We start from the raw sequence: 18560 nt of genomic DNA, 5'->3' as shown, positions 1-18560 counted from the left end.
AATGCTCTTGACTAATGTGATGAAAACAGAGTATCGATCATAAATCTAAAAATGGAAACTGGGGCACAAGATTGCACTTCAATGAGCAAGCATTGACTATGCGAGTTCAGACGATTTAATAAATAAGTTGAAAATATTTTAATAAATGGATATGTTTATTCAAGCGAGGCCCATTTACAAGAATTTGAAGCCCAGAAATTACCAGCCCAAAGAATTGATGATTCAATATATCATGCAACGACGCCTTGAAAAGTAATTATTGCGTGAATACAAAGCGGCACCTCGTAAAATCACGATTAGGTTTTCTTGAATTTCTGCAAAATTTGTTCAAAATGCATTTGACCCTTGAATTCGGGTAAGATTTTTAATCATGTTTTTCGCTTTTGTTTTGGTTTGAAATTGCGTTGTTGTTTTTTTAAATAAAATAAATTTGCCTTGTTTTTGATACTGTTAATTCTCTGTGTGCCACAATCAATCAAAATGGTAAGGAAATATATAAGAATAATCATGGGTTTGCTTCAAATTTCCTAATTATGCGCTCAATCTGCTTCTAGCTAATTTTTTTTTCTTGAGCTAATAACCCTAGTTTATTTTACTTATTCTTGCTTCTTTTAATGTTTATTCATTGTTCGATGCAGTGGAGGCTTAGAGCTTTTATGCGAATCTGTTAAAATTCATAATGTGAACGTTGATCTGCCAAAAGGAGCAGATAAGGTATGCAGTTTTTTGTACAAACTCAGGATGTTTTTAGCTGCTTAATTTACGAGGAATTTAATGTAACATATACCTATGCTGACTTATAGTAAAAAATCTTGGGTTTTGTTTTGTGCTTTTCTCAGTTAAGCATGAGGGATTTACTAGCCTGGGTTCGTACCAATTTGATCAAGGAGAGACCTGAAATGTTCATGAAAGGGGAGTCTGTGTAAGTGTTGCAAAAGTTTAGTCTTTGAATTAGGATTGTAATCTTAAAGGCAAGCCATTTAACTGATGGTGGTCTGTGGTTAATGCAGGAGACCTGGTGTTCTTGTCCTTGTAAATGACTGCGATTGGGAGTTGAGTGGCCAGCTTGATACTACCTTGGAAGAGAAGGATTTGGTAGTTTTTATCTCAACATTGCACGGTGGATAATATGGACATCTAAGGATATAGTTACTATATGTTAACAAACATTAAGAAGAGCATTTCAGTGTTTTTGCCTTTGATGTTATATGAAAATGCAATGAAATTTGTAGTGTTAACCTCTCATGTTGTTAATGTCACCATTGTTATGTGCTAATTTATGTAGGATTAATGCATGCTGTAAGTTAGTTTTCATTGTATTCTTTTGCTTGGTTCTATCTCTTTCTTTTTTCAATCTTAAATCATTTTCATTGAAAAGAGAAGGATTACTGCAAGCTCTAAGACCGACAGGACTTTATGGAATCCAATCGATTGTGTTTTCCTGATCTGATAGCATAGCAAAAGCTAATATCATGAATAGGTACCACAAAAGCCATAATGTGAGAAATCACTGTAGAAACTCTACAAACACATTGTATTTTTTACTTAAATCATTTTGGTTGTGCAGCTACAAATGGACTCGGTAATAAAGTTTTGCTAATAACGTTATCATTCAATGATGGATAAAGCTTCAATAAAAAATACGTTTTGAAAAATGTATATGTTGATTTCATCCCTAATTATTACAAGTGAGTGACGACAGTAGTTCCAACAATGTTGAGTTAGGTTAAATGTGAATATATATGTAGGGGAAAAAAAAGAAACTATGTATTATATCATATTCGAAAGGAAACCAGAGTTGCAAGTAATGTATCTCTAGTATCTCATAGTTAAGAGTTGTTCCCAAGTAATAACTAAAAACAATGTTTTTTTTTATTAATTGACCTAAAATAACCAAAGAAAATCCTTGGGAAAGTTTCCATCTTACCTAGTCCTGATTATATAAAAACGGGAATTACTAATGACAAGAAGTTGAAGGCTTGAAGCAATGGATGCCAATGATGAAATCATGAAGAACAACCCATGTTTCCCTTGGAATTGGTGATTGATAAATAGGAAGAAAGCTAGAGGCTAAATGAGTGAGTTGGTAGAGAGAGAGGAGTAATCTTGATGAGAAGTCCGGGAAATACATCATCAGGGTCATGAATATGGGGGTTGTGCTCCACTATAAAAGGATCCCCACACTTGTCGCTAATGGAGTGGAGGGTTTCTCCTTCTGCAACCACATAGATTTCATCACACGCTCGCTCCAACACCCGACGACTCACCCCTTTCCCATCATAATCCTCATCCTTTGTTATGGTATAGTTAGTTTCCTTGAAAGAGTTGAGCAATAACAGGGTTACCAACACAAGGACACAGCACCAACGAGCTTCTTCCTCAGCTATAGATGTCAATCCAAAACTCTGACTCTCAGCAAGATTGGAAGCCATGGGAGATTGAATAGGATTTTGAGCAGTGAAGGGAAAAGGTTTTTATATTTTAAGGGAGGTATGTAGGACACGAGTGTGGTGTGAGGAGCAGTATTGGCGGTTTATAGTGGTGGGGTGGTGAGAGGGGATTGAGAAAGAGGCCACGATTTAGTATTACGTGAGTCACCTTCTTTGGAAGGGGCCTAAAAAGAAGGAACCACTTACAAAAGGACTTCGCTTCAGAGTTGGAGTTCTTTGTTTACTTGTTTCTTACTTCTGTCATTTCATCGGAAACTGAAAAGAAGAATAGCATTATAATACGTTTGCCTTTTTGTTTTGCTTTGTTTGTGGAGGGGTGGGGGGATTTCCTTAATTCTGGATTTACTTCTTCGTGATATTTGTTCATATTTATCCAAAATTTGATAGAATTTAAATGATAATATTAAGCTTGAAAAATGAGTTTGAACAAAAAAAATTAAGTTTATTTAAAATATGAGCTGAGCTTGAACTTGAATATTTAAGGCTTGAATCTAGTTTGACTCGACTCGTTTTTTAAGTTCACAATACTTTATATTATGTTATTTTATATATTATGTAATTTATAATATATTAAAATATATAATACTACACAAATGTAAACATTAAAATAATGTTAAGATGATTATATAAAAAATTTAATAAATAGAAAAATTTTATATTAAAATAATATAAATATTTTTAAAAAAATATAATATAAGTGGGTCTAAAATGAGTTTAAGTTAATCTTTTGCAAAAATGGACGAGTTTGAGCAAAATTTTAGACTCATATTTCAAGCTAGGTCGGGTTTGGACAAACATAAAATATATTAATATCATGTTTAAGTCTGATCCAACCTATAAACACCTTTAATTGTGGATCACATTTTTGGCTTGTTAAAAAAAATTCTTTTAAAGGAGGAGTTAAGTTGGAGGTTTATCTATGTAACAACCCTTATCCGTGCTCGACGCCAAAACAGGGTACGAGGCGTTACCGGACTCAAACACATGCATTCATACAAAACCAGGCCATAAAATTTAATTTAATTTAAAACTATTTATACACAAAATGACTGAGTCCCTATACATGCCATAAACTTAAAATGCTTGAAAACATTGATACCGATCAATAGCTTGATAGTGTGATAGAATCTCCAACGATCTCTAACCCGAGCTAGTATCTGTGACACTATAGGAAAAGAAAAGGAATGGGGTAAGCTATATAGTTTAGTAAGTTGGTATGTAAATACTAAGCAATTTATTAACATGCTTTTATCAATCCTCACAATATGTTCTCAAGATAATCCGAGCTATATAGTTTAGTAAGTTGGTATGTAAATACTAAGCAATTTATTAACATGCTTTTATCAATCCTCACAATATGTTCTCAAGATAATCCGATCATAATTGCACATAGTTCCACTATTTACTTATGTTCATAGTCATAGTCACTAAATTATTTATATCTTGAGCTACGGAACTCCAAATTAAGTTCTGCTAATTTTCCCTGAGACTAGACTGGCATATCTCCTTACCATAAAATTTTCAGAATTTTTGGTTTAGCCAATAAGTACAGTTTATTCTTTAAAGTCGTCCTTGTTCTGCTTTCCAATAATTTCGACCCTTCTTCACTAAAAATTAATTATCTCCTAGTACGTGATTCGGATGTTGTTCCCGTTTGTTTTTCTCGAAAATGGATTCATTTAGAATTTCAAACATATAAATTATAACTCGTAATTATTTTTATACAATTTTTAATGATTTTTCAAAGTCAGAATAGGGGATTTCGAAATCATCCTGACTCTGTCCTACAAAAATTCAAATATCTCATAATATGAAATTCTTTTACTGATACCGTTTCTTTTATGTGAAAATAGACTCAGGGTGGGCTTGGATGGGCGATTGGGTGCGGTGCAGTGCGTTTAGCTTGCTTTTTGTCTCACGCTACAGTATCACTACAGTATCTAATCTCACCGCCACCGTTGTTTTTACACAAACACAGGTAAACGCACCGCTCATCCAAACTCACCCTCAATAAGCTTTAATTTCATATCTTATTCAACTTTTACTTCAGTTTCCACCATTTTTGGTGATTTTTCAAAGTCACACAACCCCTGTTGTCCAAAACTATTTTATTTCAAAATTTCACTATTTCATGTTTTCTTTATAGTAACTTTCATTGTAACACTTACTCCGTATCAATCTTACCAAAGTTTGATCATATATCGAGTACATTGCTCATAAGTTTACACACGCGTACCTGCACTTATTCATCACATAGTCATATTTGTTTACATTTAGTCATTTCCCGTTGAACACATCGGAATAATAACGGATGCCCCATGGCCTGCACATAGTACCACCCTTGTAGCCAAAGCTACCTTCTTCACAAAGTGGCCTTCACATAGTACCGCACTTGAATCACTAGTGACATGTCACTTGTCATAAAATCGGGAAATTTCTAATGTTCAACCGAAAAATTTCTCACTTTTCGATACTTGTCAATTTCATTCAATACTCAGCCACATTTCATAAAACATAATAAAATATGATAACGTAAGTAAAAACGATGCATTATTTACATACAAACTTACCTCAATATGAAACGACGAAATAAGTTAATTACTCGATTATCTTGTTTTTCCCCCGATCTAATTCCAAATCTCAGCTTCCTTGATCTATAACGACACATTTAATTTATTTATTCATCATGCTACTCAAATTAGCCTAATTTCATATTTTTGGTAAAATTATATTTTTACCCCTAAACTTTATCATATCTACACTTTTACCCCTTTGCCCCTGGCTCATAAAATGAAATTCATTCAATTTCTTTGCTACCCATGCCTAGTCGAATATTTATCATACTTACAGTAGCCCACATTTTTCACATATTCACACTTTTACCACACAATTTATCACATTTCTCAATTTAATCCCTAATCGACATTTCTATCAAAAATCACTTTACAAATGTTGTTTATCTAACAACAAGGATGTATTTTCTATCATCAATTATCAAAATACACACTTTATCAACAATAGAAAAATTCACAAACTTTAACAGTTTTGAAAATGAAGGTACGGGATAGCTAAATCGAATTATCACGACTTCGAAAACATAGAAATCACTAAAAACGGGGCAAAAACCACTCAACTAACAAGCTCCAAAGCTTGGCCGAATGAAACCTATTCCATGGCTGCCATCTTTTTTTCTCTATTACGGTTGAAGAAGAAGAAAAATAAAGATGATAGCTTTTGCTATTTTGTCTTATTATACCTATTATCTTATTTACCAATTTAACCTTTTAATAACTTCACCAAATCCACCTACTACATGTCCATCTTTGTCTCCTCACTTTTCTATTGGTATAATTTCCAAGCAAGTGCTCATACTTTTCAATTCTATAGTTATTTAGTGCCTTTATCAATTAGACCTTAAGTTTTGCACCTTATACGATTTAGTCCTTTTTATCAAATTAAGCACTCAAACGAGAAAATTTCTTTATGAAAATTTCACACAACTTTAGTATCCTACTGTAGACATTAAAATAATAATAAAATAAATTTTTCAATATCAAATTTGTGATCCCACAACTACTGCTCTGACTAGGCCCAAAATTAAGATGTTATAACCTAATATTTTCAATGCACTGAAAGAATAAAAGGAGTTATAAAAAAAAAGCAGCAAATTGATTGGTAGATAGAGAAACTAACAAGAATAGAGAAAAGGTTTTGACATTTTGGGATTCACCTAAGAAAAAGCTAATTACTTTTGTCCTTAGTTGGTAACGTAGGCATTATACTTATTTAAGGAATGTGAGTTTGTATGGGCGGTGTGTTTTTCTACGGTTAGGTAAAAATAGCGATGGCGGTGATATTAAATATTATAACAATACTGTAACTTGAAATAAAAAGTAAATTAAATGCACTACAACATACCCCATCGTCCATCCAAACTCACAATTAATTTTTAAATGGTTACCATTTGACATAACCAAAATTTTGTTGTTAAGATTTTTTAAGAAATTGCTTCTTGAAATTTACCATTTTGTCCGTTCAAAAAACAATATAAATAGGAGTTCATTGTTCTTATTTTTCATAAAACACAAGAGAAAACTAGTTTCTCTCATCCTTTTATTCTCTAAATTTCGGTATTCTACAGAATTACACAAGAGAGAAATTTTGTCTAGGAAATTGGATTTTAAGCAGGACCGTCTGTGACCCCTCCAATTGTGTCCCACCTGCTTTGGATGATGTCCACTACACGATTACACCGATTAAGACGAATATGCTTCTAAAGTAGTGATTCTTCCACGACATAGTAATTGTTTTATTTATTTACATTCAATTTGATTTTCTATCAATGCTAATAATTTTATTTTGCAGTAATATATTTCCAACAATTTTTGCATGTTGTAATTACTTAACAACGAAAGGTACGAGTTAAAGTTAAAGTTGGTGTGAGCTGTTATTAATGTGTTGGGACTTAGCTTTTCAAATTGAATATAATAATGCAATGCTTTCCATGATCTTTCCCCAAAATAAAGGAAAAACTCTCCCTTCAATTCCAATCTGATTTGGTTCTATTATTGAGGCTGCAAAACTAATACCACTACAACATTCCCCCCAAGGATCCTCTCCTTTTCCGAACAAACAACACAGTTAAGACTTTGAAATTGTTATATTTTAAAATTTTAAAGATGTTTTTAAATAAATAAATACCATTATTTTTATTTACTATTATAATTATGATTAAATTTAAGTTAAAGCCTTTTTCCTTGTCGAATTAGTTTTCTTATTTTCCAGATTAGCTATGGAATTAAAAAACATTACAAGTTAAGAAGCTATACTGTGTGTTTTAAGGAAAAGAAATAATATAATATAACCACACTTACCCAACTTCCAAACCTTGTTAGCAAAGATTTTATCAAATTAAATCCATTGTCTCCTTTGCCAAAAGAGCAAGAAGGAAAATTTATTTGGATAATTTTCCCGAGAAAAAATCAACATCCAATTTTGTTTTACGCTTCCTAAATTAAATACAATGAGTTAGGTAACTTTTAGTTCATACTAATTTATTTTTACCTTTCACATCACTCAAATTTTATTCCTTTTTCCAACATAGCAGAGCATTGTTATATATCAAAAACCTGAAACACTACCCATAGTGACGAACAATGAAAACTAATTTAAATCTAAGACTTCTAAAATTCTCCAATATCAGTAAAAAAAAAATTCATATTATACATCTAATCTAAACCGCTTTCAAAATCAAAACTGTTGCGCAAGAAGCCTTAAGGCACGAAAGTCCAAACCTATAGATATATATGTATGTATATATCATATATCATATCATCAATGTCAAACAGGGGCAACCAAAATGCAGCAACTGCTTCAGGCCTGAAATAATATGAGTCATAGCAGCGCAAAGAATGAAATTAATTTGAAGCTACTTAAAGCCAGCCAGAGAGAGACTTGTATGATCATCTACACATTGTGATTAGTTGAGCCCAGTAACTTTTCCTCCTCTCTTGGCATGTCAACCATCGGAATCTGAAAACCGGACTTGGTAATTTTGTTCCATTCATTTTCAACTCGGAAGAATATCCATTGGAACCTTCTTAGCATCTCTAAGGCAGTGACCATAAACACAGTCAAGTAGTTGTGGCGGAGATGAGCAGACAGTTTATATGTCCATGTGCAACGCAAAATCAAGTTGCTTCCGATAACCCAAAAATAAACCTACCAAGTTTCAAAAAAGGAAAAAAAATAATTATGCATATGAAAAACTATAGCTATTGATGTGCTATTAAGAGTCGTGAAATGAATATGTGTGAATAATTATCAGCAACAAAGATTCTTACCCATCTTCGCCCATAGAACAGATTGGTGCACAAACTTGGTTTGTTGAACTTGAAGATTCTGGTGAAGACACTGCCACATGCCAAATTTAAAATTTAACTTAATTAGGTGCAAGAAATGCCAATGTGACCTCACAATCGAAAGCTATATAAGGAATATATTATCACACCTAAGGTCCCAATCACGTGTTATGTCCCAATAAAATGAGTAGAGTGAGTTGACAACACTTGAAAAAAGCCAGAGGCGACGATAAACATATGTCCACCTATCAGGTGAAACATGATATTTAAGAGCCGAGAGAAAAATCACAGGGACAGCTGTTGAATATTTTAAAGCTGAAACCACATGCAAATTGGGTTAGAATAAAAAAGATAGCTGATAAACAAAAATGGGTAAAAGAATCCAGGTGCAAATAGTCACTTAGCCAATATGAGATAAGCCAAGGTAAGAAATAGCAATAGAAATCACTGACAAAGTTCAATGATGTGTTATCCACAAGGAAAATATTTTTTAGGCAATACATTGTACATTTTACCAGTTTGTATATCCATATCCATTCTGACTAAATGTAAATTAATAAAAAAAATAGTAAGCACCAGGTACCTAGATGTATTACCATTAAAAAGAGTTGGTTTCTCTTTTGTGTCCTTGTACTGCCGCAGACATTGCAGTAGCCGCCAAATATAAGGAATAACAAGCACTAGTGGAATTGCAACTGAGTGGCTGCCACAAACTGAGTCCGCTTCAAACCATGCGATTGTTGCGACCTACATGACAAGAGAATCCTCATCTTATTCATCCAAGGAGATCAACATTGCATCAATTCAAAGAGATTCAACAGTTCAATGTTGCGATATGAATGGACCAAATCCAAATTAAGCATAATCATATTTAATACTTAATAAGAAAGACACACAGTATACCCTCATTGTGTATATCTTAACTAAATAGATAAAAAAAGTGAGCCTATAACCACCAGCATTAGTTTGATTAGAAGACCTCATCCAATTAATTCAAAAACAGCTGTATTCTAAAGCATTACAGACACAACATAAGTTAAATTGGTTCTAAACTCCCACAAAAACCAGAAACAAGAGTAATGACTACACATATTCATCAAGTCTTTCCTTATGATCCTTTTCCTCCATGTTCGAAAAATGGTCTACCATCAACTTGTTTTTCATAGAACTCCCAAATATTAATAATCCGCGAAACTGATAGGCTGTTGAGAAGAGCATTGACGGTCTTATCTTCAGCCAGTTTGAGATGAACAAAAAATACCACAACACAATACATTTGAGAGTGCTCTTAGCCTTCTATAAATAACCTACATGAAAATCATCAGTATTAAAATTACCTGGCGATGAACCATTCGACAGACTGAACGCTCCAAATCTGAAAATACCTTCACAAAATAAAGAATACAAGCAATTAAATAAATAAAAAAAAGCTCCACTTGCAAAACCAATCCTTTTTAGCTAAGCCTTATAAAACCAAATTAATACCATAAACTTAGAGTGGCTCCAATAATTTTGGTTCTATAGCATACATCTAATCAGCATGAAAATCCATGAGAGTATCAAAGTACAAGAAAATATTTTCATTGGCCCTTTAACTGGTACAATCTACTTATTAGGAGAAACGAAAACAGCAACTTGCTTAAGGAGATGAAATGAGGTTAAAGGTTCATACCTTGGCCATGGAGGTCAGAATATCAGCCAAGAAGAAGTCAGGAAATGAAATTGGCTGTTATACAAGAATTAAACAAGTAAAAAGTGTAAATGCATGTCAGCCACAGCAAAACTCTGAGTAATAGTTACTAAAAAGGAAATTTTCAAACATTAAAGATAAAAATACGCCCAACATGAGGAAATGCTAATCTGCAAATGCAGCTTGCTAGCTCAAGTACCCAAACAAAAAATTTAAAAAGCTACAATAGAAACTAGCCTGAAGTGGGAGAGCTATACGCCAGAGTGTTCTTAGCAAGAAGTAACGAGATGAAAAATAGAAAATGTCAAAGGGGAATATCAAAACCAAAGCAACAGCAACATAGAGGATCACCTGCAGGTTGTATTTCAAACGTTAGAACCATCAAAGTGTCAAATTACTTATGGCATGATCGAAAACTCGGTAAGCCTACAGAATGCAATCTACAAAACTAGAAGAGAAGACTACAAGCAGTCACATAAACATTTGCTTTCATTCACATAAAAAAATTATTATTGGCATCCCAAACTAATGAAACTGACACGTAATAATTAAGTAGTAAAGACATAATCGAAAAATCTAATGGTTGAAACAATCAAAAGCTAATGTCTTGCATATATGTAGTTAAAATTATTATCGGCATAAAAATTTGCATTCATACACATAAAAAAATCATTATCGGCATCCCATACTAATGAAACTGACACGTAATAATTAAGTACTAAAGACATAATTGATAAATCTAATGGTTGAAACAATCAAAAGCTAATGTCTTGCATATATGCAGTTAAAATTATAGGAAAACAAAAGATAATGCTGGGAAACATGGTAGATATTACACTGGTTGTGATGCTGCCAATGCTACTTCTCCATGGGAGTAAAGATAAAGGTATGCTGTCATGCTAGTTGGCACTATAACTGTCATCCATATGCTACACTGCATGCAGCAAAACAGGAGGGGAAAAAAAGGACATTAAAATCGGAATACATTTTTTTTAATAGTGGCACCACAATCTCAGGACCAAGCTCTCAATAAAGCATATGAAGTGCAAAAACGCGAATAACATGAAGAGTGTTTAGAACAAGTACCTTCCATATTTCTCTGTGAGTAAGGTGGTTTGAATCAAGATCAAATATTTTTGCATAATTAATAGTGCTTTGTGAGAAGACCCATAAACACACTCCCCATAGCCAAACCATCATAGTCTACAATTGCAAAAACAAGAAATAAGATTTGAAAGACATCAAATAACATTTTTTTAGTCAAACTCAAGTATTCGTTAACTAACCACAAGGAGGAGAGGGTTATAATATAAGAATGCCTCATACAAGAACAAGTCTCGCAAGTCCGCGCTCATTCTCATGACTGAATCCCATCCAATCTGTTTCAGGAGACAAATCAAGAATTTTCAAGACCAATTCTCAAAAGCATCCACGACATTTAGCTAGCTGTATAAATACTGACCTTGCAACAAGTGAAGGCCCATATCAGAAACCATATAACCTAGAAAACCACTTCCGTTAGAAGTTCTCAAAGTTAATTGTTTTTAAGAAAATGTGAATCGTGAATTCTGATTTGAAGAACCTCCAGAAAAAAACAAACCTTAAATCTCCATAGAAAGATGGGAGAAGGCATTATGGCTGTGGTGTGCATGGGTGAATTAGAAGCCTTCATTTCACCTACCGTCAAAGGAAACACGTAACCCTCTTGAACACTATTTCCAGGTTCACCAGCCCCTAACCAATAAATGAAAGGTAAAAAAGGATTCGTATCTTGTTAGATGAGTTTAAATCGAAGGTCAATCGATTACTGAAACAGATGAAAGATTTACCTAGGTCAGAAGAAACAGATTTGGAGCCAGGTTTCCGAAGGTGAGGACTGTGAGAAGAAGCGATTGCCGTCTGATTTTCAAACATGAGCTTGCCTGATTCTTTTTTTTTTTTAAATGATCCTAATTCAAGTTACATCCTGCGACAGTCAAACTCCAGTTACATTTTCTCATCCAAAAACAACAAAGCAAAATTATACTAAAACTAATGCAGCATATGGATTCCTTTTAACTGGAACTAGGAATTAGTAATAATGATCAGATCCAGAATGAGAATGAAACAGAACAGTTACCGGATTAGGATACGAAACGACGTCGTTGATCCGCGATTTTGACAGATCTGGAAAGACAGTGAAAGAGATGAAAGGATTTTGGACAGAGAGAGACGTGCATTTCAGTTCAGTTCGTCGTCATTGAGAGTGCGAAATTCACCGTTACCTTCCTCTCTCGTTCCTCGGCTTTTTCTTCTTCGAGATGGGCCTATAATAGCCCCAGCAGTATAATCTAAGTTAGGTCGAAATGGACGAATGGGCGGGCGGTGGGCTAATTTGCCACTTCCAGCGTGATAGACGGTATGTCCTTTCAAAAGCTTCCACTCAAGTTCGAAAGTAAAAATAAGAACTTTAATTGCTATTCTTTAAATATTAATATTTTGCCCACCTTAACTGAAATTTAAAAAAAAAAAAAAAAACTCAGGTTTTAAGGTGTTATGAAGTTTTTTGTTATTATTTCATCATATTCTAAAATACATTATATATTGGGTAAACTATTAAAATAATTATTTTTATTTGCCTCAGATTACATTTTAGTCACTTATGTTTAAAATATTACGTTTTAGCCACTCATGTTATCACGTTGTAACATTTTAGTCACGGAGTTATTAATTGTCGTTAACGATGTAACGGTAAGCTAATGTGGCAAATTAAATCATAATTTCAAACAAAAATTTTAGGTTAATTTATACAATTGATCTCCATATTTTTTCGTTTTAAGCAATTTCATTTTTTTTCTTTTATGTTCTTTTAACTTTTTTTTTTCTTTTTTTCATTCTCTTCGCTTCTCCTCTATTTTCTCCATTTTGTATTTCTTTTAACGTTGTTTTTTTATGTTTTCTATTTGTTAAGACTAGTTCATGTACTTCTATTTTTTGAACAATTTAATTTTTTAAGTAAGGCAAGCTTGTAGACTAGTTTTAACAAATGGAAAATATAGAAAACTATGTTAAAAGAAATAAAGAATGGAGGAAAACCGAGGAGAAGCAAAAAAAATGGAAAATAAAAAATAAAGTTAAAAGAACATAAAAGAAAAATTAAATTGCTCAAAATAAAATATATATATATATATATATGAGACAATTGTAGAATTTAATCTAAAATTTTCGTTTGAAATGATGATTTAATGTGTAATGTCACTTACCATCACACCTTTAACGGTAATTAATGGTTTAGTGACTAAAATATTACAACACGTTAACGTAAGTGACTAAAACATAACATTTCAAACATAAGTGATTAAAATGTAACATGAGACAAATAAAAGTGACTATTTTGATAATTTTTCCTTATATATTTTAAATTTGATTATGAAATATTGATTACGAAAGTTTTAATAAAAATATAACTTTTATTACATTCTAAAAGTACATGTATCGGGATGGGATGTTAAATTCTATTGATTTGGCTAGAAGCAACATTTGATGAAAAGTTGTGGTTTAATGGTAAAGCAAGGTGGTTTCTTCAACATCTACATGGGGTTTGGTTTCTCCGTTAAGCAATGGTATATTTATTTACATAAAGATCATTCAAACCATCTCTTTTAAGATATATTGTTTAATTTATAAAAATAGAGGGGATTTAGGAAATTATTGCAACATCGCCAAACTTTTATTTGGTAATCGGATGATTTTGAATATTTATATACGTTTCATATATATATTTACTATTTAAATAGCTTTATCTATAATTGTATATGAAAACTTTGATTAAGTAGTGTTAGGATAGTTATCACTATTGGTCCAAAATATATTTGGGTTTGGGTCGATATTGGTCCAAACTCACAAGATCATGGATTGAGTTCGTATGATGAGATCGCAAATTAAGCTCGCAGCTCGCTCGTCGAGCCTACTCCCCTGAGATGTTATACATGCATGAGAATGCGTAACACATGTTTAATCTTGTAACAGCCCATTTTGAGTGAAATCAAAACAGTGGTTTTGGGACCACAAATCCAAAGTCGGAAAAAAATAAAAATTTATTTTTATCATTATATGGTCTACAGTGGTTTTGAGTGGTCCCGAAACCACTGTTCCGACTAGGCCCAGAATCGGGCTGTTACAATTCTCCCCCCTTAAGGATTTTCGTCCTTGAAAATCTTACCGGAAAAGATATTTGGGTACTGTTTCCTCATAACTTCCTCCGGTTCCCACGTAGCCTCTTCCATTCCATGTTTTTTCCACAACACTTTCACTAAGACTACACTTTTTTTTCTTAACTGTTTGACCTCTCGAGCTAGAATCTTTATCGGTTCCTCCTCATAAGTCATATCCGATCGAACTTCAACTTCTGTAGGAGAAACTATATGTGAAGGATCAAAATGATAGCGTCGTAACATCGATACATGAAATACATTATGTATTCTTTCCAACTCTGGCGGCAAAAGCTAACCGATAAGCTACAAGTCCAATTCTTTCAATAACTTCATACGGTCCAATAAAGCGTGGACTCAATTTGCCTTTACGACCAAATCTCAAAATCTTCTTCCATGGAGATACTTTCAAGAACACTTTGTCGCCCACTTGAAACTCAATCTTTTTCCTCTTTAAATCCGCATATGACTTTTGCCGATCTGAAGCAACCTTTAAACAGTCACAGATTACTTTTTCTTTTTCTTCAGTTTCTTTCACCAAGTCAACTCCATGAATCCGGTTCTCATCGAGCTCAGTCCAATATAAAGGAGTTCTACACTTACGCCCATATAATGCTTCATACGGTGCCATTCGTATACTTGACTGATAGCTATTGTTGTAAGCAAATTCAACCAATGGTAGATATTGCTCCCAACTGCCTTCAAATTCTAAAATACAACATCGGAGCATGTCTTCAAGAACTTAAACTGATTGCCTGTCAGTTTGCGGATGGAACGCAGTACTAAAGTTCAATTTTGTACCCAAAGCTTCCTGCAACTTTATCCAAAACCTCGATGTGAACCTCAGATCTCTATCCGATATAATAGACTTAGGCACCCCGTGTAGTCTCACTATTTCAACAATATATAACTCCGCCAACCTGTCAAGTGAGTAATCAATGCGTACTGGAATGAAATGGGCTGACTTTGTCAGTCTATCAACAATTACCCAAATAGCATCCTTCTTTTTTTGGAGTCAAAGGCAATCCCATCACAAAATCCGTCGTGATGCTATCCCACTTCCACTCTGGAATCATTACCAGCTGAAGTAAACCCGATGATACTTGATGCTCAACTTTCACTTGTTGACAAATTAAACACTTTCATACAAATTCTGAGATATCATTTTTCATTCCCAGCCACCAATACAATTTCTTCAAATCATTATACATTTTCACACTACCTGGATGAATTGACAAATCACCACTGTGTGCCTCACATAAAATGATCTGAATTAACTCATCACTTCTTGGTATACATACCCTATCCCGGAACATCAGACAATCATCTGAGCTAATTCGAAAATCTGAGTCAACACCTGCTTCGCACTGAGCTCTCATGGCTTGTAATTCACTGTCATTCTTTTGAGCTTCCCGAATTTGCTGAAGGAATAACGGTACCATCATTAGATAAAGTTAATCTCGTACTCATAGCTCTCAAAGCGAATAAAGATTTTCTGCTCAAGGCATCAGCAACAACATTAGCTTTTCTAGGATGATAATCAATCACTAGCTCGTAATCTTTTATTAGCTCGAGTCATCTTCGTTGTCGCAAATTCAAGTCTTTTTGATTCATTAAATACTTCAAACTCTTATGATTAGTGAAGATTCGGCATTTCTCACCATACAGATAATGACGCCAAATTTTTAAAGCAAAAACAATGGCCGCCAATTCTAAATCATACGTCGGATAATTCTTCTCGTGTGGTTTCAGCTGTCTCGAAGCATAAGCTATTACTTTGCCCTCTTGCATTAACACACACCCAAGACCATTCAACGATGCATCATTGTAAATTATAAACTCCTTCCCTAACTCAGGTTGTACCAACACTGGTGCCTCAGTAAATAAAGCCTTCAATTTCTCGAAACTTTGTTGACATTTATCGGTCCATTCAAACTTGACATTCTTTTGCAATAACTTAGTCATAGGAGAGGCAATCATCGAGAATCCCTTGACAAACCGTCTGTAATATCCGGCTAAGCCCAGAAAGTTTCTAACCTCGGTCACATTCTTTGGTGGCTCCTAATCAACAATTGCTGAAATTTTGCTTGGATCAACCCAAATAGCTTCACTTGAAACTATATGCCCCAAGAATCCAACCTCACGAAGCCAAAACTCACTTTTGCTAATTTTAGCATATAATTTCTTCTCTCTCAGAATCTGCAACAAAATTCTCAAATATTCGGCATGCTCGGATTCATCCCAAGAATAAATTAAAATATCATCTATGAACACCACCACAAACTTATCTAGATACGGCCGGAAAATTCGGTTCATTAAATCCATAAAAATAGCCGGAGCATTAGTCAACCCAAAAGGCATTACCAGAAATTCATAATGGCCATACCTCGTTCTGAAAGCGGTCTTTGGCACATCGAACTCCCTAACTCTCAACTGATAGTAACCCGACCTCAGATCAATCTTTGAAAACACTGTTGCTCCTTTTAGTTGGTCGAACAAATCATCAATTCTTGGTAAAGGGTACTTGTTCTTTATAGTCACTTTGTTAAGCTGACAATAGTCAATGCAAAGTCTCATAGAGCCATCTTTCTTTTTCACAAATAATACAGGAGCACCCCAAGGAGAAAAACTTGGTCTCACAAATCCTTTATCTGTCAACTCTTGTAATTGAGCTTTTAATTCTTTCAACTCGATGAGCCATCCGACACGGTGTAATAGAAATTGGTGCGATGCGGGTAACAAATCAATAACAAACTCAACTTCTCTAATCGGAAGTAACCCAGGCAATTCCTCTGGAAATACGTCCCGAAATTCACAAACTACCAGCACTGATTCAAGCTTCGACCCAGTTATATCAGTATTCAACACATAAGCAAGATAAGCTTCACATCCTTTTCTCAAGTATTTCTGAGCAGACATGTGTGAAATCACCATAGGCAATTTATTCGACTCCTCTGCTTCAATCCGGAGAATTTCACCATTTTCACATTTCAATTCTAGGATTTTCTGTCTACAATTTACCTTGGCATCATGCAATATCAACCAACCCATCCCCAGAATAACATCAAACTCATCAAATGGTAACAACATCAAATTAGCCGGGAAACAGTGACCGTAAATCATCAGAAGACAATTCTTACAAACCTTATCGACTAGGACATATTTTCTTAAAGGATTTGATACTTTAATCACAAATTCAGTATTTTCAACAGGCAAATTCTTACTAGATACTAAATTCACATATACATATGAATGAATAGGCCCAGGGTCAATCAAAGCAACAACATCAATATCATGAAGAGAAAATGTACCAGTAATTACGTTAGGAGATGATGCATCCTCACGAGCACGTATGGCATAAGTTCTGGCAAGTGTTATAGTTTCTGATCTCCCAACTATATCTTTCACCACACTTTTACCGCTGACTTTGCTGTCAACATTCCTGGATGGTCTACCTCTACTAACAATATCACCCGATCTAGCTCTCTGCAATCTTTCTTCCTCTATTCTCTCAGGGCAATCTTTTATATAATGTTGTTGAGAACCACACCTGAAACAGGCTCGTCTAAATCCCCAACACTCTCCAACATGTCGCCTGCCACACTGTTGACACTCAGGTCTAGTATTCCCCATATTGCCCACACTTGCCATCGAGGTAGTTTGAGTTTTAGCTCCAGGGTATGATTTCCCTCGATCTCTATGTGAATACCTAGCTGAACCAGTTGATCGTGGATCCATCCCTTTAAGCTTATTTGGTTAGGATTGAAATGTCCTGCCCATTGACTTTTTCTTACATCTCGAGCTTCAATCTCCGCTCTTCTCTTTTCTTTACTCAGTTCTTCAGCTTTACAGGCTCGGTCAACCAATACTACAAATTCTTTCAACTATAAAACCCCAACGTACAATCTGATATCTTTATTTAACCCCTCTTCAAATCTTTTACACATAATGGCCTCCGTGGGCACACATTCCTGGGCATACTTGCTGAGCCTAACAAACTCCCTTTCATATTCTGCCACATACATCCGACCCTGCTTCAACTCAAGAAACTCCTTATGTTTCTGATCAATAAATCGTTGGCTTATATATTTCTTTCTGAATTCCTCCTAGAAGAAGTTCCAATTAACTATTTCTTTCGGAACCACTGATATTAATATTTTTCACCAACGGTATGCTGAATCCTTCAGTAAAGACACAGCACATTTCAAACACTCATCAAAAGTACAAGATAGTTCATCAAATACCCGAATAGTATTTTCCAGCCAAAACTCTACTTTTTCTGGATCATCACCAACATTAGCCCTGAAATCTTCAGCCCCATGCTTTCAGATTTTGTCAACAGGAGGTTTACTTGATCTTACCAAATCAA

The 18560-nt window shown here is 34.3% G+C and overlaps 2 protein-coding genes across 2 annotated transcripts; one reads left to right on the top strand and one right to left on the bottom strand.

The window, feature by feature from the left end:
• Nucleotides 1–222: 222 nt before the first annotated feature.
• On the top strand, nucleotides 223–1319 carry LOC105802639 (ubiquitin-related modifier 1 homolog 2). Its single transcript, XM_012634400.2, has 4 exons — nucleotides 223–355; nucleotides 639–714; nucleotides 840–922; nucleotides 1011–1319. Exons 1-4 carry the CDS (start codon nucleotides 333–335, stop codon nucleotides 1126–1128), a joined length of 300 nt encoding a protein of 99 aa, XP_012489854.1. The 5' UTR covers nucleotides 223–332; the 3' UTR covers nucleotides 1129–1319.
• A 6295-nt stretch (nucleotides 1320–7614) lies between these two features.
• Nucleotides 7615–12401, bottom strand: LOC105802638 (uncharacterized). Its single transcript, XM_012634398.2, has 14 exons — nucleotides 12121–12401; nucleotides 11831–11967; nucleotides 11602–11735; nucleotides 11464–11502; nucleotides 11288–11380; nucleotides 11088–11204; nucleotides 10840–10935; nucleotides 10239–10352; nucleotides 9984–10037; nucleotides 9649–9696; nucleotides 8908–9058; nucleotides 8461–8626; nucleotides 8294–8363; nucleotides 7615–8171 (listed from the first exon to the last, which is right to left on the bottom strand). Exons 2-14 carry the CDS (start codon nucleotides 11913–11915, stop codon nucleotides 7917–7919), a joined length of 1422 nt encoding a protein of 473 aa, XP_012489852.1. The 5' UTR covers nucleotides 11916–11967; nucleotides 12121–12401; the 3' UTR covers nucleotides 7615–7916.
• Nucleotides 12402–18560: the final 6159 nt, after the last annotated feature.

This window comes from Gossypium raimondii, chromosome 11 (assembly GCF_025698545.1).
Source record: "Gossypium raimondii isolate GPD5lz chromosome 11, ASM2569854v1, whole genome shotgun sequence".
NCBI lineage: Eukaryota > Viridiplantae > Streptophyta > Magnoliopsida > Malvales > Malvaceae > Gossypium > Gossypium raimondii.
The sequence above is the reverse complement of the archived record's forward strand: the minus strand, read 5'-3'. Positions and strand labels throughout refer to the sequence as shown.

Coding starts and splice junctions, on each gene's coding strand:
- LOC105802638 (XM_012634398.2), bottom strand. CDS start 11,915: ATGTTTGAAAATCAGACGGCAATCGCTTCTTCTCACAGTCCTCACCTT. Junction 11,205..11,287: donor ATAACCCTCTCCTCCTTGTG/GTTAGTTAACGA, acceptor TTGCAATTGTAG/ACTATGATGGTTTGGCTATG. Junction 8,364..8,460: donor ACACGTGATTGGGACCTTAG/GTGTGATAATAT, acceptor GGCATGTGGCAG/TGTCTTCACCAGAATCTTCA.
- LOC105802639 (XM_012634400.2), top strand. CDS start 333: ATGCATTTGACCCTTGAATTCGG. Junction 356..638: donor CATTTGACCCTTGAATTCGG/GTAAGATTTTTA, acceptor TGTTCGATGCAG/TGGAGGCTTAGAGCTTTTAT. Junction 923..1,010: donor TTCATGAAAGGGGAGTCTGT/GTAAGTGTTGCA, acceptor TGGTTAATGCAG/GAGACCTGGTGTTCTTGTCC.